Genomic DNA, 18,254 nt, shown 5'->3' on the forward strand with positions numbered 1-18,254 from the left:
AAAAGGAAAGTCTCACTTCATTCAGAAGGCGAAATAACATAATAGCCGTAGGTCTATCATCTTTTAAACTCTTCTCATCTTCCGCAAGAGGCAGCACTCGGTGACGCAACAAGTTCATAAGTACGGTCAATTGAAACGCAACACAGAATACCAATGTGATTGATGAAAAAAGTGAAATGACGTGAAGTGATTATACGACCAAAACAGTAGTGTTTGGATTCTGAACTAGAAGATCTGCGGTAAGTAATTAGAAAGTAATTGTATATAGCTATATATTGAATTCTTAGTTTACAGTGTTAAGAAATACATAAAAATGAACATTATTAAAGCATCTTTATCTAAGGAAAATGCTAAAAATGTAAGGTTTAATAGAAGTACTGTACATTTCAAAGTAATAATAGTTGTATAGAAAACATACAAAGCACTGTTTGAAACGGAGTAATGTATAATTCCCACAAACTGACTTCATTATAAAGTTCAATTTTAACAAGTTTTAAAATGTTACCCATACACATTTTTGTTTTTTAAAAAATCAACAACTCCGAAGAAATGCCGTATTTCCTCGAATATAAGCGCATCGTTTATTTTTTTAAAAAAATGGTCTTAAACTGTTGGTGGACATTTATATTGCGTGCAGTTACCGTTTGATCATTTTTTCCCTTAAGATTACTTTATTATTCTCTTTTCAGCGTTTTTTCTTTTTCTTTTTTTTCTTTCTTTTTTTTTTTACGATAAATGTACTCTACATAGCCTATATCAACAATAGTTTTACGATAAAAGGACCAATGTATAGAAATTACGGATAGCAAAAAACACACTCATTGAAAGATTTGTATTATCCATACCGTAAGAATGGAGAGCGAAAACAAGTTGAAAAAAATGTTGACAACGTATAGTTCCAATTTTTCAGTCCATAACACAGTATGTATAAGTCCAAAATTGTAATTTTCAGTAGATAGAGATACTACTTATCTCTCCCTCTTGAATAGTACAGGGATCATCATATCCACATACTAAATGGATTCTCAAAATACACATTAAATTTCTAGACGGCCACTTACATTCGGGGAGTGTTATACTCCAGTAAATACGGTGATCAAATTAATGCGGGAAGGATAATTCGGATCCGTCATTATTTCATGTGGTCCATCTCTAGACTTAACGCATATTTTCTGAGTTTTTCTTATGTACGTACAAGAGTTGTTTAGTAAGTCTTCCTCCAATCCTTTTTTTTTTTTTTAGTTAATTGTTGTACGTGAAGAATTTTTACCCTCAAACAAAACTTGAACCGTCTGCTTTCTGAGGAATATTTCACTTTTCAATATAGACTCCACCGGCATCCACGCACTTGCGCGAACAGTGAACTAGTTGCATGCTGTCGGCCAAGAATGAGGATGATTGCTGACGATACCAGGAACACACTGCCTTGATGACCACCATGTCCGATGCGAAACACTGGCATTCAGATATCCCTTAAGCTTTGGTAACAGACAAAAATCCCACGGGGCCAGGCCAAGGTTGTAAGCTGGAAAAGGAAAAAATCCCAAATCGTAGCTTTTCCAATGCCGCTGTGCTGGCTTGTCTGTGACCTTGCGTTGTCCTTTTGTAGGATGGAATTTTAGTGAGGATAAACTCTACTCAGAAGTGCATGCAACTTCGTTAGTGCCTGCGTGTAGCGTAAGAGTTGATAGTGGCACCACGTTATAAATAATCAATCAGAACCACAACTTCACTATCACAAAAGATTGTGACTTTCGCTGTTGATGGCTGCATTTTGAACTTTTTAGAATGGGGAGAGGATGTACTGAATGAACTGACATTTAGTCTCGGACTCGGAGTGATGAGTCTAGTTACGAGACGCATGAGAAATGCATCTCCTTCGGTGTTGAAACGGACTAACTTTGCTCACACGCGTTTTGGAGGGCTTCTTTCATTGACACTGGAAGCTGACACGGAACCCCTCTTGGACTTTTTCTAACCCAGGCTCGTTGCGTATGTGATTCACTGTTCCGAGTGACACGCCAGTCGTGTTTGCAATCAATCTCACCTTAAGGTATCTATCAACGGGAATCAGTGCATCAACCTGTTCCACTGTCTCTGGAATGGATGTAATCATTGACCATCCACGGCAGTCCTTGCCATGCAGACAATGTGAGTGATTTCTATGCGCATAATCTAAACTGAACTCCTCAAGGTGCTAACGTCTACACATCCTTCCCCATTCACAGCACTCATACGACGGTAGATATTGATGTGTGTAACGCCTTTTACAATCTAAAATTCGATTATCGCACACTGTTTTAACCGGATGTTCATGTAGTCCATCATTAATCCTGATATGTCGTTGTCAGTGAAGTGATGAAACAACACAACATATGTGTAAACCAGAAAGTTGAAACTTTCGTTGAGGGGTAGAATTATGCACGTACACTGTGTACAACTATTAATAAAGCTATTAGAGGATTGGAAGCAAAATGTATTTGAACAACCTTCTTTTAAGGCGTGTTCCGTAGGGCCAGAAATCGAATTGGAGTTCTTCTTTTATTTGTTTGTTTCTAAGTTCGCATACCTGTTCTTGCCATTGCTATCTGTTTTGTCACTGTCATTAATATAGCTTTAATTGTTTTGACTAGTTTGTTTTGGTGTTCAGTCAAGGAGTAGTTTACTTTTAAACAGAAGTTCTTATTGTGAAGACATTTTACGTGGCTACCCGGCAAGATCATGTGATCTTACACCCACAAACCACGCACTCTTTTGGAACTGAAGGCGAAAATCATACGTGTGATTGGAGGCAGCGGGGCAGACATCTATGGGAGAGTTATCAATGATCTTGTGGAGCGTATAAATGCATCCAGACTCAGTAGGGATCAACATATGGTTGACATTGGTTGACACGAAATTGGGATATGTTACTGATTACACTATATGTGAAGTACAGTCGTTTCAATGAAGTTTTTTTTTTTTTTTTTTTTAATTTTCAAATTCTTCGTCTTACATGGAATCCACCATTTATAGTTGGTGATTGCTATATATTAACGAATTAAGCGAATAGCGAATTATTCATTTTTTCGTCTTATTCCTGCTGATCTGGTGGCAAAAATCTTTCAGTTTAACCTCTTACGATTATGCCCTTAAGGCTAAAAGGGACGATGATTAATGCAAGAAATTGATGATGGAATAAATGGTGGAATGAGAATGTAAGAAGAAACAGAAGTGTTCCGAAGACCCACGGATATGTTGACCACTATAAACTTATTTGACCAAGAATCCAACCAGGGATTCCCCGCAAAGTTGATAATAACGTCAAGTATCCTTTCAATTTGATTCTGTAGTTATTGTGTGATACTACCAGGCAGAAACATTCAATAAAATTATTTATTTATTCCTACTCAACGGCTACAATGGAGTTTTCGTTTTTCTGCATAACCTCCGTCATAAGGTAAGCCATACATCCCGTCTTGACCCGGATAGTCCTCATATCTTGGGTCCAGGTCCCGGTTTTCAGTCATGACAACTTTTACACCCCTCTTCTATGTTCTACCTCCATTAAATATTCTAAATATTATTTTTGATTATACTTATTTTTACATTAGCAGCCACATTTGTGATTTGAATTTATAGTAGTATGCTTGAATATCAGCAGAGTGCGCCCACATCACAGCATCCTGTTGTTCATGTATAAAATTTGGATCTAAGGTGTGTGTTACTTTCCTAGCCACCATTACTGATATATCCAACATGAATAAAATAAAAATGGCTCTCGTGGTGTTTAAGTACATTCTGTAGGTGGAATTAATGAAACAAAACACCCCACCAGAATGTTCCGGTTTAGAACATTTGCCTCCCAAGAAATTTCCTGATTTGGAATACAGGAATATGATAACGCTAAATTACTTAACTAATGTTAATTATTCAGCATAAAGCTTTTATCACACATCTCTCAGCTTTCAACAGGTAAGGTACTATATACTATTAAAGAAAATCTCGTAACAAGTTCACAAAGACATCTTTTGTTCCGAATGCAGATATATTATTATTATTATTATTATTATTATTATTATTATTATTATTATTATTATTATTATTATTATTATTATTATTATTATTATTATTAATGAAATTGGGCCACTTCATTACGTATGCACGTTTTAATTCATATTCTTTTTCTGAAACGCTATTGCTTTCCAATTATTATTTTCGAATGCCTAGTATTTTCTACGATCAGTATTAACAGACCAAAACCATATTCACGAAAAAATTAAATATCGACTAAAAGCAGGGAATTCTTGTTGTTATTCAGTTCAAAATCGTGTGTCGTCACGAATTTTGTAGAAGAATTTGAAGTTTATATAAAACGATAGTCATACCTGTTGTCCTATATGGTTGCAAAACATGGTCACATATTCTGAGGGAAGAGCGTAAACTGAAAGTTTTGGATCCAGTTGGCTAAGGATGTAAGTCAATGGGTAGCTTTTGTGAATGCGGCATTGAACTTCCGGGTCCCGTAGGCCATAGAGTTAGTTAGTTTTAGTTAGAATGTCTAGTATTTATTACTCTTATTATTTTAATTCTGTCATTTGTATTCTTTTGTTTCCATGTTTTAAGATGTTTCTAGCTTAAACATTTTGACCTGGGCGTTGATCAATCAGTCTGTTACTCAGTACTTCTTATATATATATATATATATATATATATAGACCCACAACTTAAGTGAATGAAATTACTGTCTTTTACTCTAATGTATCACTGACAAGCCCCCATTTCAAACATGTCACCAACCGAAATGTATCCACCAACCGGTAAATGGCAACGTTGCATTTTCATTAACCATTGGGCGAATAAAGAGAGTACAGCCCAAACAGCTCGTACGATTTAAAAAATTTCATCATTTTAGATTGAAAACATCATATTTGAAGAAGGTTTCCTCTCTTATATTTTGTTGTAACTCTGTTATTAACTTTGACACACCCTGTATTATATACGTATATATATATATATATATATATATATATATATCTTGAGCTTATTATAACATCCCTTTCAGCAGCGAGGCTATATGAGACGGAACCTACTGATTAACGTGGAATCCGAACCATATGAGCTCCCTCCGGGAATCGAAGCCGGGTCTCCCACGTCAAACGGGCATACGCTAACCGCATAGCCACGAAGGGGCTCAAGAGAATGACGTGACTGTCTTTTATACTAATGTGTCGATGGCCAGCCCCATTTCAAACATGCCCCTATTTACTTTATGTTGTGGATCCAGGTAAATAGCAACATTGCATTATCATTTAACATTGGGCGCATAAAGAGTATTCAGCCCAAACGGCTCGTTCGATTTAAAAAGTTCCTTCACTTTAGATTGAAAACATCATATTTGGAGACGATATCCGATCTTACATTTTGTTGTAACTCCAAAATAACAGAGGACTTTTGTCAGAGGACTTTTGAAACACCCTCTATATATATATGGAGAGAGAGATCATGAACTTTCTGTTCTGTAATCAATGGCGGATGGAAAACTGTTTCCGGATTTTAACCACCCCTACACTTCAACAGGATGTTATAGAAAGACAAATATTTATCATATTACGTACGTAAGATAACATGTATACAACAGTCATGCATGTCTCAAAAATATATGAGTTTTGTTGCTTGAACTCCCGTCCCTCCTTAATAAATCTCTGTGTAGGTGATTGTTTGCAGTTAAGAAAATATTTATTTCTGGATTGCTAGTTTTGTTATCACATTGTGCTGTGTATCGTACACATAGAACTGTAATCAATCAATTTTAATACGTTTTCGTACTACATTTTGTCATATATGTCTTTTGCAGGTTTATCATCTTCGAATATTACATGGTATATTGTTTTCAAGTGATAGTTTAAGTGGAACATAGGCCTACTCGCCATGATAGCAATTAGTTCACTATTATTTTTTCTGTCGACGTTTTTGTGTGGCATTTTATTACTTTTTTACCTATACTGTTATTACTGGCATGGCTATTGGAAACGGAAAGGAGTATTTTACTTCGAACCATATGCATTCTTTGGTAACTTTAGAGATTCAATTCTTCAAAGAATAAATATACATGATGAAATTCGAAATATGTACAACGATATGACTGGTAAGAAATATTGCGGAATGTTCTTTTTCCATAATCCAATTTTACTTGTTCGAGATATTGACTTGATTCGTACAATATTTGTGAAAGATTTCCAGCATTTTGAAAATCATGCAGCATTTGGTGATGAAGAATCAGATCCACTACAAGCCAAAGGATTGTTTCAACTCAAAGGACAACGATGGAGGAATATGCGCATGAAATTAACAGTCACTTTCACGTCTGGTAAAATGAAGAAAATGTTTCATCTTGTTTGCGAATGTGCCCAAGAATTAGAAAAATATGTTGAGCAGGCTTCCAATACGGGCGATATAATAGATGCCAAAAGTGTCTTAGAAAAATACACTACGGATGTGATTGCAAGTTGTGCTTTCGGCATTCAAACCAATGCATTAAAAACTTCAGACTCCTCTGAATTTACAAAAATGGGGAAGAAAATTATGGATCCTCCTGGTTTTCTTAGATCGGTGTTGCTAACTGTTGTGTTTGTGTTTCCCGCAATTGCCAAACATCTCCGTATCTCTTTTACTCCTAAAGATGTCACAGAATTTTTTCGCTCCATAGTCAGAGAGACCATGGAGTATCGGGAGAAGAACAGTGTTGTAAGACATGACTTTATGGATCTACTTATCGAACTCAAGAAGAAAGGTAAAATTGAAGATGAAGAAGCAGAAACTGATCAGTTACGTCTTGGTGAAGTTTCCGATATAGGTAAGAAAAATAGTTATTTATGTATTATAATTCTATTATCTTAACTTAGTAGAATGTAGTTCACCTTCTAAGGATATAGTTTGAATGATTTTCCATTTGTAATACCATAACTTAAAAAAAGAAATTGATCAAAGTGAACACTAATAATTATTAATCTTCATTAGTTTCGACGAAGTATCGTTGTCTTCATCAGATATATTATGAAAATACATTCTAAGGTTATAACTTATAATTTACAGAAAATAAAAGGATGTTACTTCTAACAACCAGTAAAATTCTTCTTTTCATCTTACAGTTATAATTTTTTATTATTTAGTACTTTACTACTGCTACTATTATTATTTCATTTAAGTTATACATAACCATAAAGCTATAATGAGCTCTCCATGTTTAGCATTCAAACCTCTCCTTTGCTGTATTTTATTGTGTCAATTCGCTGTAATGCAGTGTGTTAATTTAGGCATTCGACAATCTAAAAAGACAAAAAAGTAACCTGGAATAATTGTCATTATGAGCGAAATGTTTACTCATTATCACCAGGTAAATGCAATAATTTCTCCTTTATACAAGTCAGTGACGGAGGGTTATGGGTCATTGAGTTACCTAGGCCACTTACGTCATGACTTTTGTTCAGTCATCCATATCTGGATCTCATTTCTCATTTCTCGTGACGCTGACAGATCTGGAGGTCCAGACAGAACCTATGACACTGACAGACCTGAAGATCCAGGCAGACCTGGTGACTAATAGATCTGGAGATCCAGAGAGACCCGATAACGCTGACAGACCTGGAGATCTAGACGGATCCGCTAACGCGGACAGACCTGGAGACCCAGACAGATCCGGTAATATTGACAGACGGAGATCCAGACAGAAACGGTGACTCTGACAGATCTAGAGATCTAGACAGACCCGGTGACTCTGACAGACCTAGAGATCCAGACAGACCTGGTAACGCTGATAGACTTAAAGATCCAGATAGATCCGGAGACTCTGACAAACCTGGAGACCCAGACAGACCCGGTAACTCTGACAGAACTGGAGATCTACACAGACCTGGACATCTACACATATCCGGTGACAGACCTGAAGAACCAGACAGACTCATTGACCTGAACAAATCCGACGACTTAGAAAGAATCGAAATATCATCTCTGTGGCAGTTCTCCAGATTTTTATAGTTGGTTAACGATGTTCATTACTTGAGCTCGAACATTCATTTGTTTGATTTTCGGTGTGATATTTCTTAATCAAGATACCATATTTTAATATTTTGAATATAATTTCATATTTATTCATCTTCTGTACTGCCATAGATCAAAAAGATTTAACAAATCACTCTTACTGCTCAGCCGCATCGTTTATATCCCAAATGCCAAGTTTGGCAGGTTCGTTCGATTAAGCCGACAATCACTTGCAGAAACATGTAGCTTATCTCTTCTGTGATTCTCACACGTTTATATTATAATAAACTTTGCAGTTACTTTCAGTCTAATGCTTTGACATACACAGACACCAACAACAAGCGGGAAATAAAATTATAGATTTAATGAGAAGACAGAGAGAAAGAGAATAGAATCGTATTTGCTAAAATCACATTAGCAATCCCACACGTACTCCTCGTAGTCTCTGGGTTATATCAGATCTCTCCGAGTTACTCCAGGTTATGGATCTATCCAGATCACAGGTCTGGTGGGTCGTTGGTTTGACTACCTCTGGGTCTTTCTAACCACTAGTCGTTCTGTTTCGCAGACAAAGTTCCTGACCTGTTACATCACTTAACATTTGGTGTGCTTTTATGCATGATAAAGTAATTGGCCCATTTTTCTTTGTTGAGAAAACAGTTACAGGGATGGCTTAATACGACATGCTTCATGAGTACCCACTCCATCAGGTATTCCAAATGCAGTCAAACATAATTTTCCAACACGATGGAGTACTTTATCATTGGTCTCTAGACTTTAGGAAGATGGATTGACCGTGATGAACCAATCGCCTGATCCTCTCGCTTCCTTGATATCACTCCCTTGGATTTTTCACCTTTTGAGGTACGTCAAGAATCGTGTTTACAAAATCCTTGTTCCACACTTGCCGCACTTTGTACATGGATTGCTGGGGTTCTCGAAAACAATGATGCTGCTATACTGCAGCGTATATCGATGGAGCTCGAAAATCGTCTCGGTATTCTGAGGACAACTAGAGAGGCACGTGTAGAAGTGTTGTAATTGGTAATAAAAGTTGTGACATGTAGAATATGTTGCAAAGAACCATCAGACATCAAAATAAAACAAAAGTGTAGACCAACCTGGATGTAGAATTGCTTCCTTTCATCTCTATGGCCAGTCGAAAAATTGTTGGAAAAATTTAAAAACAGCCATAAGTCGAGAACAGAATGTCGGATCAAAGTCTGATAAAAAAAAATGGCCATTCATTATTTTTACACGTAGATATCACAGGTATATGTGGGTGGGTGCTATTTTTATAAATCAGTTCTTTCTGCATACATTCTTCTAGGAAGCATTTTGAAGCAGATAACAGAAATGAAAGAAAGGAATGTGTATAGGTAGATACAATGAGAGAGAGAAACGCAAACACTAGAATGAAGAAAAATACAATGAAGCAAATTAAGAAACCAATCACTAAGAACTACGAAAAATACGAAAGGAACATAGAACTTCCTTCTTTTAAAATTTCAACAAAGTATCTTTCCCAGCACTAGCGCATCTCTACGAGCATCTTATTCTCAGGTGAAAGCACCTGATTTCTAGAAATGCAATTAATGATTTTTCTCTCTGAAACAACAAACTAAATATTTTAATATAACTACCAAGGTTTGAACCAACGAATCTTTCCTTACAAATCCACGTCACTAACCAAGTATTTGATTGAGAGTACGGTGGTTCAGTGATATAACTTACTTGTTGAGCGTCTCTGATTCGATTCCTGGACAGATCAGAGTTTGTGGTTGTCAACATCGTGTCCTTGAGTTTAGTCGAGGTTTTCTCGTTTCCTCCTACGTTCTCGTTCTACTAATTCTTGTTATTCATCTTTATTGATCACTCTTCTATTAGTTCTGGAATGTTAAAATATCCATTCAGTTGCCTCTAAGTTTGATTCATGTAATGAAATATTTTATTACAATCATAAGAAACAAAGAGAATGAAAGGAATACTATTTTGTTTAATTTAGTGTATATATATAAAGGAGAAATTCTGTATATTTGGTGGAAATTCTGTATATTTGGAGATACTTCTAAAATGTTGTAATTTAATGTTGTAAATTTCGAAATTATTTCTTTAACGGTTTATGCCCTTTACATGTCTTTTACTCAGCACTAATTAGCAAATACCGATTTAATTTGATAATTTAACCATATCATTCCAATTGTTTCGAATTCTAGTTCCTGAAAATATTTTAATTCTACATTTCCTTGTGATTGTACCAATGTTGTATGTGCACCAATCAAGACAAAACTGTTATTTTATTTATTTATTTATTTATTTATTTATTTTCCGCAGAACTCACACATGATGATTTGACAGCTCAAGCATTAATTTTTTTCCTCGGAGGATATGAAACTTCATCAACTTTGCTCTCGTTCGTCTTGTACGAATTAGCTGTTAATCCTGATGTTCAGACGCGTCTTCAGAAAGAGATTGATGATGCTTTGAGGAATGACAATGGTATTTTCACATATGAAGCAGTAATGCATCAAATGAAGTATTTAGACAACGTGGTGTCAGGTATGTAATAAATAATTTGAACCTACTTAAATTTATTATGTAAGAAAAGTTTGCTTCTTTGATTAATATTTTATTGTGTGTCTTCTGTAATAAGGTATGGTATCTTTTTTAATGTAAGTTTATTTATTTATTGAACAAATTCCCAGATACAGCTTAATTGTGCCATTTTACACAGGGAAATGTTAACAAGCAGGTAAAAAGAAAAAAGGATAAAAACAATAAAAAATAAATAACAACAATAGTTCAATAATATCAATAAAGAGTGCACAAGTAATATTATTTCGCCAGCATAAGTTTTATTGCTCTTTCAAACACCGGGTAGCTCGAAAAAATGTCCACCTCACTAGTAAGATTATTATAATAGTTCGGTACTCGGTGAAATAAATATTTTCGGTACTCGGTGAAAATAAATTTTGTGTAGATTGTCCAGTTCTAACTAAATATTTAAAAAGCATGGTCGTTATTTCTTTATTACATTTTTAGGCATACTGAGTGTTGAAATTTTAAAAATATAAAGCATCATATCCTACGAGTTATACATTCCAACACCACATAGTTGTATATGGGGTAGTATATCTCTCAGGCGTTTGTTTCATGGCCAAATGATAATGAAAATCGAAGGATAACCATTTTCCCAGTTTAAGATGAATCTTTATTTTTGGAGTGTTTTGCCCAATGAACACCATATATATCACTGACATTACAATTAATTGTGTGTGTAATGTATTTACTTATTACATACTGCATACAAGAAGAAAGAAATACTGATAATACATGAATTAAAAACTCCAACCGGAAGTAGGTTCAAATTTTGTAAACGGTGCGAGATATTGAAAAAGTAATCGAAAAAAAATATCTCTTTTACTGTATCTCTTTCCGATATATATATATATTAAGGAGGGCATGATGAGTTATAAATATAAAGAAGTTAGTCCTACTTCACGCAGTTAATGGCCGGATGTCAGTGGCCCTTTCGGCGTAGCAGTGTAATATAAGTTTCGTAGTAAAAGAGTAGTAATATTTATCTAATTGATTAAAAAAAGTGAAACAAGTTAGATCAAATAGGCTCTATATCACGTAGTAAGCCTATGTAACAAAAATATAGCCAATTTAATTAGTATGTAGTCTTTTAGGCTCTAGCCTATATATTACGTACCTAAATACAATACGCGCAGAGTAAAAACAATAGAAATAGTTAATCTATCCTAATTCTTTGTCATAACAATAATGAAAGCCGGGAAATTTTAAAGTCTCGACACAGTCACGCGGGACGCTGGACATTTTCTCCGAAATCGGGCCTGTCAAAACAAAATCGGGAAGCGTGTGGTAACCCTACTCCAGAGAGAGCTCAAAAATGAAAGTATTGATTCGTTTGTACACTGAATGCATCACATTATAATTAAATTGTGGCTAGCCCGACTTCACTAATTGTAGTTGTGGCAAACTTTTATTTACATTTATGTTAGTTTGGTAAAATTTTGAGTTTTAAGATTCTAAATTGTTTTATTGCCTTGCATGGTGTCCATCCTCTACCAACTTTGTTTTTGTTTGTAATCTACTATTTTCTCATACATTTAAAAAAATTGAATTTTGAAGTACTGGTATTTATAAACTTAAGTACAATTGCACACTTGTCAGGTATTTCTTTCTGCCTACATCTAACCACTATTATTTTTACCATTGTAAAGTGTGTTTCTTTAAGTGTAGAAGTAAGGTACAATATAGATCTCTTAAAATGATGTTGCATTATGTTTGGCTGGGTAAACTTAAGCGTTATGATGTTTCCTTGATAATGTAGTTTTCATACTGCAAGTTTTCCTTTTTTAGATATAGTAATCTCCCGAAGATGTATTTTTATTTATATTTTTTCAAATTTTAAATTGGTATTTAAAGTAGTAGACATATTATAAATGTGTGTGATTATATCTACAGTGTCTCTTCTGAATAAATGTGTAGCGTCCCGCCTTTGTTGAGGAAACCTAGTTGCGATTCCTGGCGAAAATTTGTCGTTTGGATTCCACTGTAGATCACGTGTCATATGGGGCGACAGTACTGAAAAAACACGTTAAACTTCTAATAAATGTAAATAAGTAATTACGACAAAAATACAAGCTAATTTTAACACTTAAAGTGAAGCCGAACGTTCATTGCTGCAGAAATAAATATTGGACATTAGGTCCATTCCGTATGCTAAAAGTAGCTTCATTTAATACCAAAAAAAAATCAAAATTCATATCTTAACTTTAGTTATATTCCTTTCAATTTTATATCTTTACTTTGTACGTTATTGTATCTTATTTGGTTTATTATTATTATTATTATTATTATTATTATTATTATTATTATTATTATTATTATTATTAATAATAATAATAATAATAATAATAATAATAATAATAATAATAATATTTATTATTGTTATCTTGCTTCATAGAAACTTTGAGAAAATATCCACCACTGGCTTCATTAGATCGAATGTGTACCAAGGATTACACCTTCCCTGATTCAAATTTCAAATTGGAGAAGGGAGTACCCATCCAAATATCAGTGCTTGGAATCCATCATGATCCAAAATATTATCCTGATCCTGAGAAGTTTGATCCTGAAAGGTTTACTGAAGAAAACAAGAAATTAAGACCAAATTACACTTTTCTACCGTTTGGTGAGGGACCTCGAATGTGTATCGGTAAGAAAATCTCACAACTATATTACTGTGTTACTATTATTATATAGATGATTTTTTATATAGGATAAAACAACGTTAATAAAATTAGTCTAACTTGTCTGATAGCATTGACACTTATTCTGCTTATGTTCCGCAGTTTGTAAAAGATGTGATAATAACAACATATATATTAAGTTATTCGGTGAAATGTTAAAGTGGGAAATAACAGTTGTGTGCCTAGGTTAAAAAGTTGCCTATATCCAAACATACTGTGTTATTTGTATACAAAATTAATAGAAAATTTTAAATACAATGGACCCACGATTTACGAATCCTTCTATCGACAATTCCATGCCTCTAATGGTCTTTTCGTGCATTTGCCGTAAATATTATCTGTCAGAGCTACGTGTTCAAGTAAATATTATCTGTCAGAGCTACGTGTTCAAGTAAATATTATCTGTCAGAGCTACGTGTTCAAGTAAATATTATCTGTCAGAGCTACGTGTTCAAGTAAATATTATCTGTCAGAGCTACGTGTTCAAGTAAATATTATCTGTCAGAGCTACGTGTTCAAGTAAATATTATCTGTCAGAGCTACGTGTTCAAAAACTATCTTTTAGTTCTTTTGTGTACTCTTTTTGTATATTTATCAGCCCTAATAATATTTTGTCTAATTCATTTTACGTATTTGTTTTTAAGAGGGGTGGACTTCGTAACGGAAAAACAGTTAGAAAAGTAGAAAAATAAATAAATAAATATCATACAATACAATACAATAAGATCTTGAGTAGCTAGAACGAATTAACTGTAGATATTTCCATTAATTTTTACGAAAAAAATATTTTGGTTTGCAAACAGCGTTACAAGAACGGATTTAATTCGTAATCCGAAGATCCAGTGTAGGCTATATAGGGCTACGTTTCGAAATAAAGGAAAGAATAATTATAGTTTTGATGCACTAATTGTCTTATTTCAAAAATTGAATAATACAGTGCTCCAGTTCAACTTCGACTGCTCCAATCCAAAGGATTGTTCTGTAGTCCAGTAGAATGTTCTATTGAACAGAACCCTAATAGGAAATAGTAGTACCTTTTCTAAATATTCAGTAGCATATAAAACGTAGTGTTTTCAATAATAAAATACACTAGAAGTGTACATTATAGCTCTATGGATACTTTTACGATGCAGAATATGTACAAGAGAAAAATATAGAATATTTTGCAATGAAAATACCAAATCGCCAGCAGATGTTTCGGTGCCATCCATTTACAGAGACGAACTCTTACATCAAAGATGTTATTTTTTCATCAGTCAACTAGTCTGAAATTACTCTACTGTGCGGTTAAGTAAACCTGGCGTTTAACAGTTGGGCTGAACACGTGATGCTTTTGAGGCACTATTGCCGAAAGGTTCTGCTACAATAATGATATCATCTCTGGCGACAAAACTAAAACAGTCATAAGTCATAATTAAATAAGTCATAATTCTATAATCCTAATATGATAATTTGTAAGTACGGTTTCCAAATAACAAATGATAAATATTTGATAAAGTGTTCATCATTCAACTACCAGCCACGGCTCCGTTAATGACTTTGTTTGCCTAGAAACAGCGGCTATTGGCGAACAACTCTCTCTGATTTCTTTACATTACATGCAGCTATCAGCAACTAGCTTTCTTTCCCAACATTATAATATAATATACATCCAATATAGATTTCTGTTGGCATCTTCTTACAGAATTAGTTACTCACTGAGACCACTTTTTTTTTTTTTTTTTAAAGTGTTATGCAAGAGTATAGTAAATTTAGTTTGTTCACTTGTTCCTTCTTACTTTTAGTGCCCAATTCTTAATCAAAATATTTCTCAGCTATTAATATGTATCTCTATGTTTCAATCTGATTTTATAAGTAATATGGGCATCACTGTAAGGACTAATGTATCAGTGTTATGAATATGTGTGCCATCGTTAGAAGAAAATAAGAACAATAACTATAATCTGATACTTAAGAGTAAATAGTAGCCTATACCTCATTCTAGTTATACTATAAATGAATACTTGAACAATTTGTTCCAGCACAATAAAAATACTATTTAGCGACATAAAATTTAGTTTTCCTTGATTTTCTCAAAAATTGCGCATGAGAATTTACCCTCAAATGTGTTACCTTATTCAACTCAATGTAATATATAGCTTGATATATGTCAACTTTGGACAATATTACTGATAAGCAAAAATTAAATTTTATGACAAACATAATTTTGGGCATATCTGTTTAACTATATTGTATACTGACGTCTTGCTAGTGAACTAATGAACAACTGGATAAGGGTATGCTTCAATTATCAGTTTCATCTTCACAGGTAGCGTAACGAGCGCACAGCATTAATTTTTACGTTTAACCAAATCGGTTTTCTATTTTTTTTTTTTTTTTTTTTTTTTTTTACGAAAACTACGCATGACAATGTACAGTTAAATCGTCTCTGTCATTTTGTTCATTTCAATCAGATCTATTGGTTGGTATAGTCTCATCGTTGTATTTTTTCGTTAAACGCTAATGATATTATTATAAAATTAAAAGATAGAAAAAATGAACTTCAAAAAGCAGATTCAGTAAATAAGTTTATTTTCCTTAAGACTGTTCTATTTGCTTCATTCGAACTCGTAATAGAAGTTAAAAATTTTAAAACAATATTTGAGTATGCTATTTTGAAACGAGTTAGCACTAACGAACAAGAACTACATTATCATTTAAAATATGGAAAATGTAATGAAATATTTCAATTCAACGTCCCACACTTATACCTTTAGGCTAAGGGAGACGATGATCAAACAAGTGAATGATGAATAGGTGGAATGAGAATGTGGGAGGAAACGGGGTACCATGAGAAAACCCACGGACTTCATGTTCACCACAAACTCATCTAGCCAGTAATCGAACCAGAGACCCAAGCACCAGAAGTAAGCGCTGTGCCACTGACTCGCCGCGCCAACTAGATTATCAGTTCAATATATATATATATATATATATATATATATATATATATATATATATATATATATATATATAGGTTAGCTTTGAAAGGATCAATTTTAATATGATACCTTATTTTTAGATAAATAATTGAGTAGAATTTTAAACTAAGTTTTATAAATATAATTTTCTTATGAGTTTCTTTTCTTTCTTTCAAGGTTTGCGGTTTGGACTAATGCAAGTCAAAGTTGGCATCGTGCATTTGTTATCCAAGTACAACGTCAGAATATCATCCAAAACCACTGTTCCTCTAGTTCTTGATCCAAGAGCGTTTATCCTAAAAGCGAAAGGTGGAATATGGCTGCATGTAGATAAAAGAGAGAAGATTGAAACGACATAAGATTACTAAACCAAAGCCGCTCAAATGTGTGTTTTGCACAACTTTGAATTATACAAACGTCATATTGAATACGGGTTATCTGATGGATATAGACTGATGTTGCAATGAAGAAGAAATTTGTGATTTCTTGTTTGAAAAAATTCTGATAACGACAAACAGGTTTTAGTTGTCACCTGTCTTGCCATGCTTTGCTTCAAGTAATGTGTTATATTCTCCAATTTTAACTTGTCAACCAAGTCAGCCAATATATTTTTAACATAAATTGTTTCATCTGATAATATTAAATGAAACACAAAATGAAGTTTTGATGCGTAAAAATACTATATCCCTCTAATTAAAATATGAATCATGTCACAAATTAGGTAGGGGTAGTTGGGGTAAGTGGGGACAGGCGCGTTTTCTAAAATCTGATTTTCGAAAATATGAAAACAGTTCCTTCAAATTTGAAGACTGTGGAATAGTGCCATCCGTCCGGTAGAGTAGTTTTAACTAATATGAAGAGTATAAAAGAATACCCTCTATGACAAAAATGGGTCCATATTTTTAGTACCGGTATGCGATCAACTTTCGTAGATCTTGAAGCGTTTCACTATCCTGAAATAATTGTCACAGAAATACCTGTGAAAAGCATTGTACAGTTAAGAAAAGATGATAAGGTACTTATAAAAATTGAGTATCCTTTGTTATGTTTGTCAGTATATGTACAATTGAGGTGTCCCCACATACCCCACATTTGTGTACAATGGGGTAAGTGTGGCCACAAATTTTATACCTGTAGGGTAAGTGGGGACATGGACACAGATGCAGGTATTTGCGATAATATATGATGAAGATGATATATTTCCGAAGATGCAGGTATTTCGTAAGATGATGGAGTGGGGACAGTAACTGATTTTTAATAAACATTTAATTGTGGAACAGGTACTCTATTTACTTTGCTTCAAAATGGACACTATACTTATCAAGTGTAGAAACCAAAGTTAATATGACCATACTTTCAGTTTGATAGTCCGAAAATCCCCTACTAGTAGACTAGTTGAAAGTTGAACGCTGCAAAACGTGTTCCTCCTACTTACACAAACTACCCCTCTGTTTATATATATGCCGGATTATTATACAGGCATCAGCAGTGCAGGACATATTCCGATTCAAATAACGCATACATTACATAATTAACAAAAAGAGTTAAGTATAAGAGTTAATGATAACCATAATGTATGTTATCCTCTAGTATCATAATGAAAGACATGATGAGAGTATATTTTAGTATTAGCTTCACCTTAATAAGTGGTGTGATTCTCGTATAACATCAATTACCATGTTAACAAACAAATCGTTTTTGTAGATTTTCTCGAAAATTATACATGAGAATTTAACCTCAACCGTTCATATTCTTCAGCCTGATGGGATTAATCGGTTGATATATTTCTAATCTTTGGACATGTCTTTTTTTCCGTTATAGGATAATAGTATTGCAGAATTTCTAGATATTTTAAATCTCAATTTCAAACAATGTTGTAAAAGAAATGAGTATTTCACTAAGTAATGATTTGATATAATACAGTATGTATTGTTTGTATCATATTTTGAATAAACATGATGTTTCTATTCTGATATTCTTAAATATAGCCTTATTG

At 33.8% G+C, this 18,254-nt stretch overlaps 1 protein-coding gene across 1 annotated transcript; it reads left to right on the forward strand.

Moving 5' to 3' along the window:
• LOC145668572 (cytochrome P450 6k1-like) lies at nucleotides 1-18,231 on the forward strand. Its single transcript, XM_081736573.1, has 5 exons — nucleotides 1-239; nucleotides 5,837-6,835; nucleotides 10,354-10,578; nucleotides 13,013-13,264; nucleotides 16,436-18,231. Exons 2-5 carry the CDS (start codon nucleotides 5,911-5,913, stop codon nucleotides 16,615-16,617), a joined length of 1,584 nt encoding a protein of 527 aa, XP_081592699.1. The 5' UTR covers nucleotides 1-239; nucleotides 5,837-5,910; the 3' UTR covers nucleotides 16,618-18,231.
• Nucleotides 18,232-18,254: the final 23 nt, after the last annotated feature.

Source organism: Thermobia domestica, chromosome 13, assembly GCF_964235325.1.
Source record: "Thermobia domestica chromosome 13, izTheDome1.hap1.1, whole genome shotgun sequence".
NCBI classification, from domain to species: domain Eukaryota; kingdom Metazoa; phylum Arthropoda; class Insecta; order Zygentoma; family Lepismatidae; genus Thermobia; species Thermobia domestica.

What these genes read in the sequence shown, in the direction of transcription:
- LOC145668572 (XM_081736573.1), top strand. Translation starts at nt 5,911, where the DNA reads ATGATAGCAATTAGTTCACTATTATTTTTTCTGTCGACGTTTTTGTGT. An exon ending in TGGTGAAGTTTCCGATATAG is followed by an intron (nt 6,836 to 10,353) that starts GTAAGAAAAATA and finishes TATTTTCCGCAG; the next exon opens with AACTCACACATGATGATTTG. An exon ending in GGGACCTCGAATGTGTATCG is followed by an intron (nt 13,265 to 16,435) that starts GTAAGAAAATCT and finishes CTTTCTTTCAAG; the next exon opens with GTTTGCGGTTTGGACTAATG.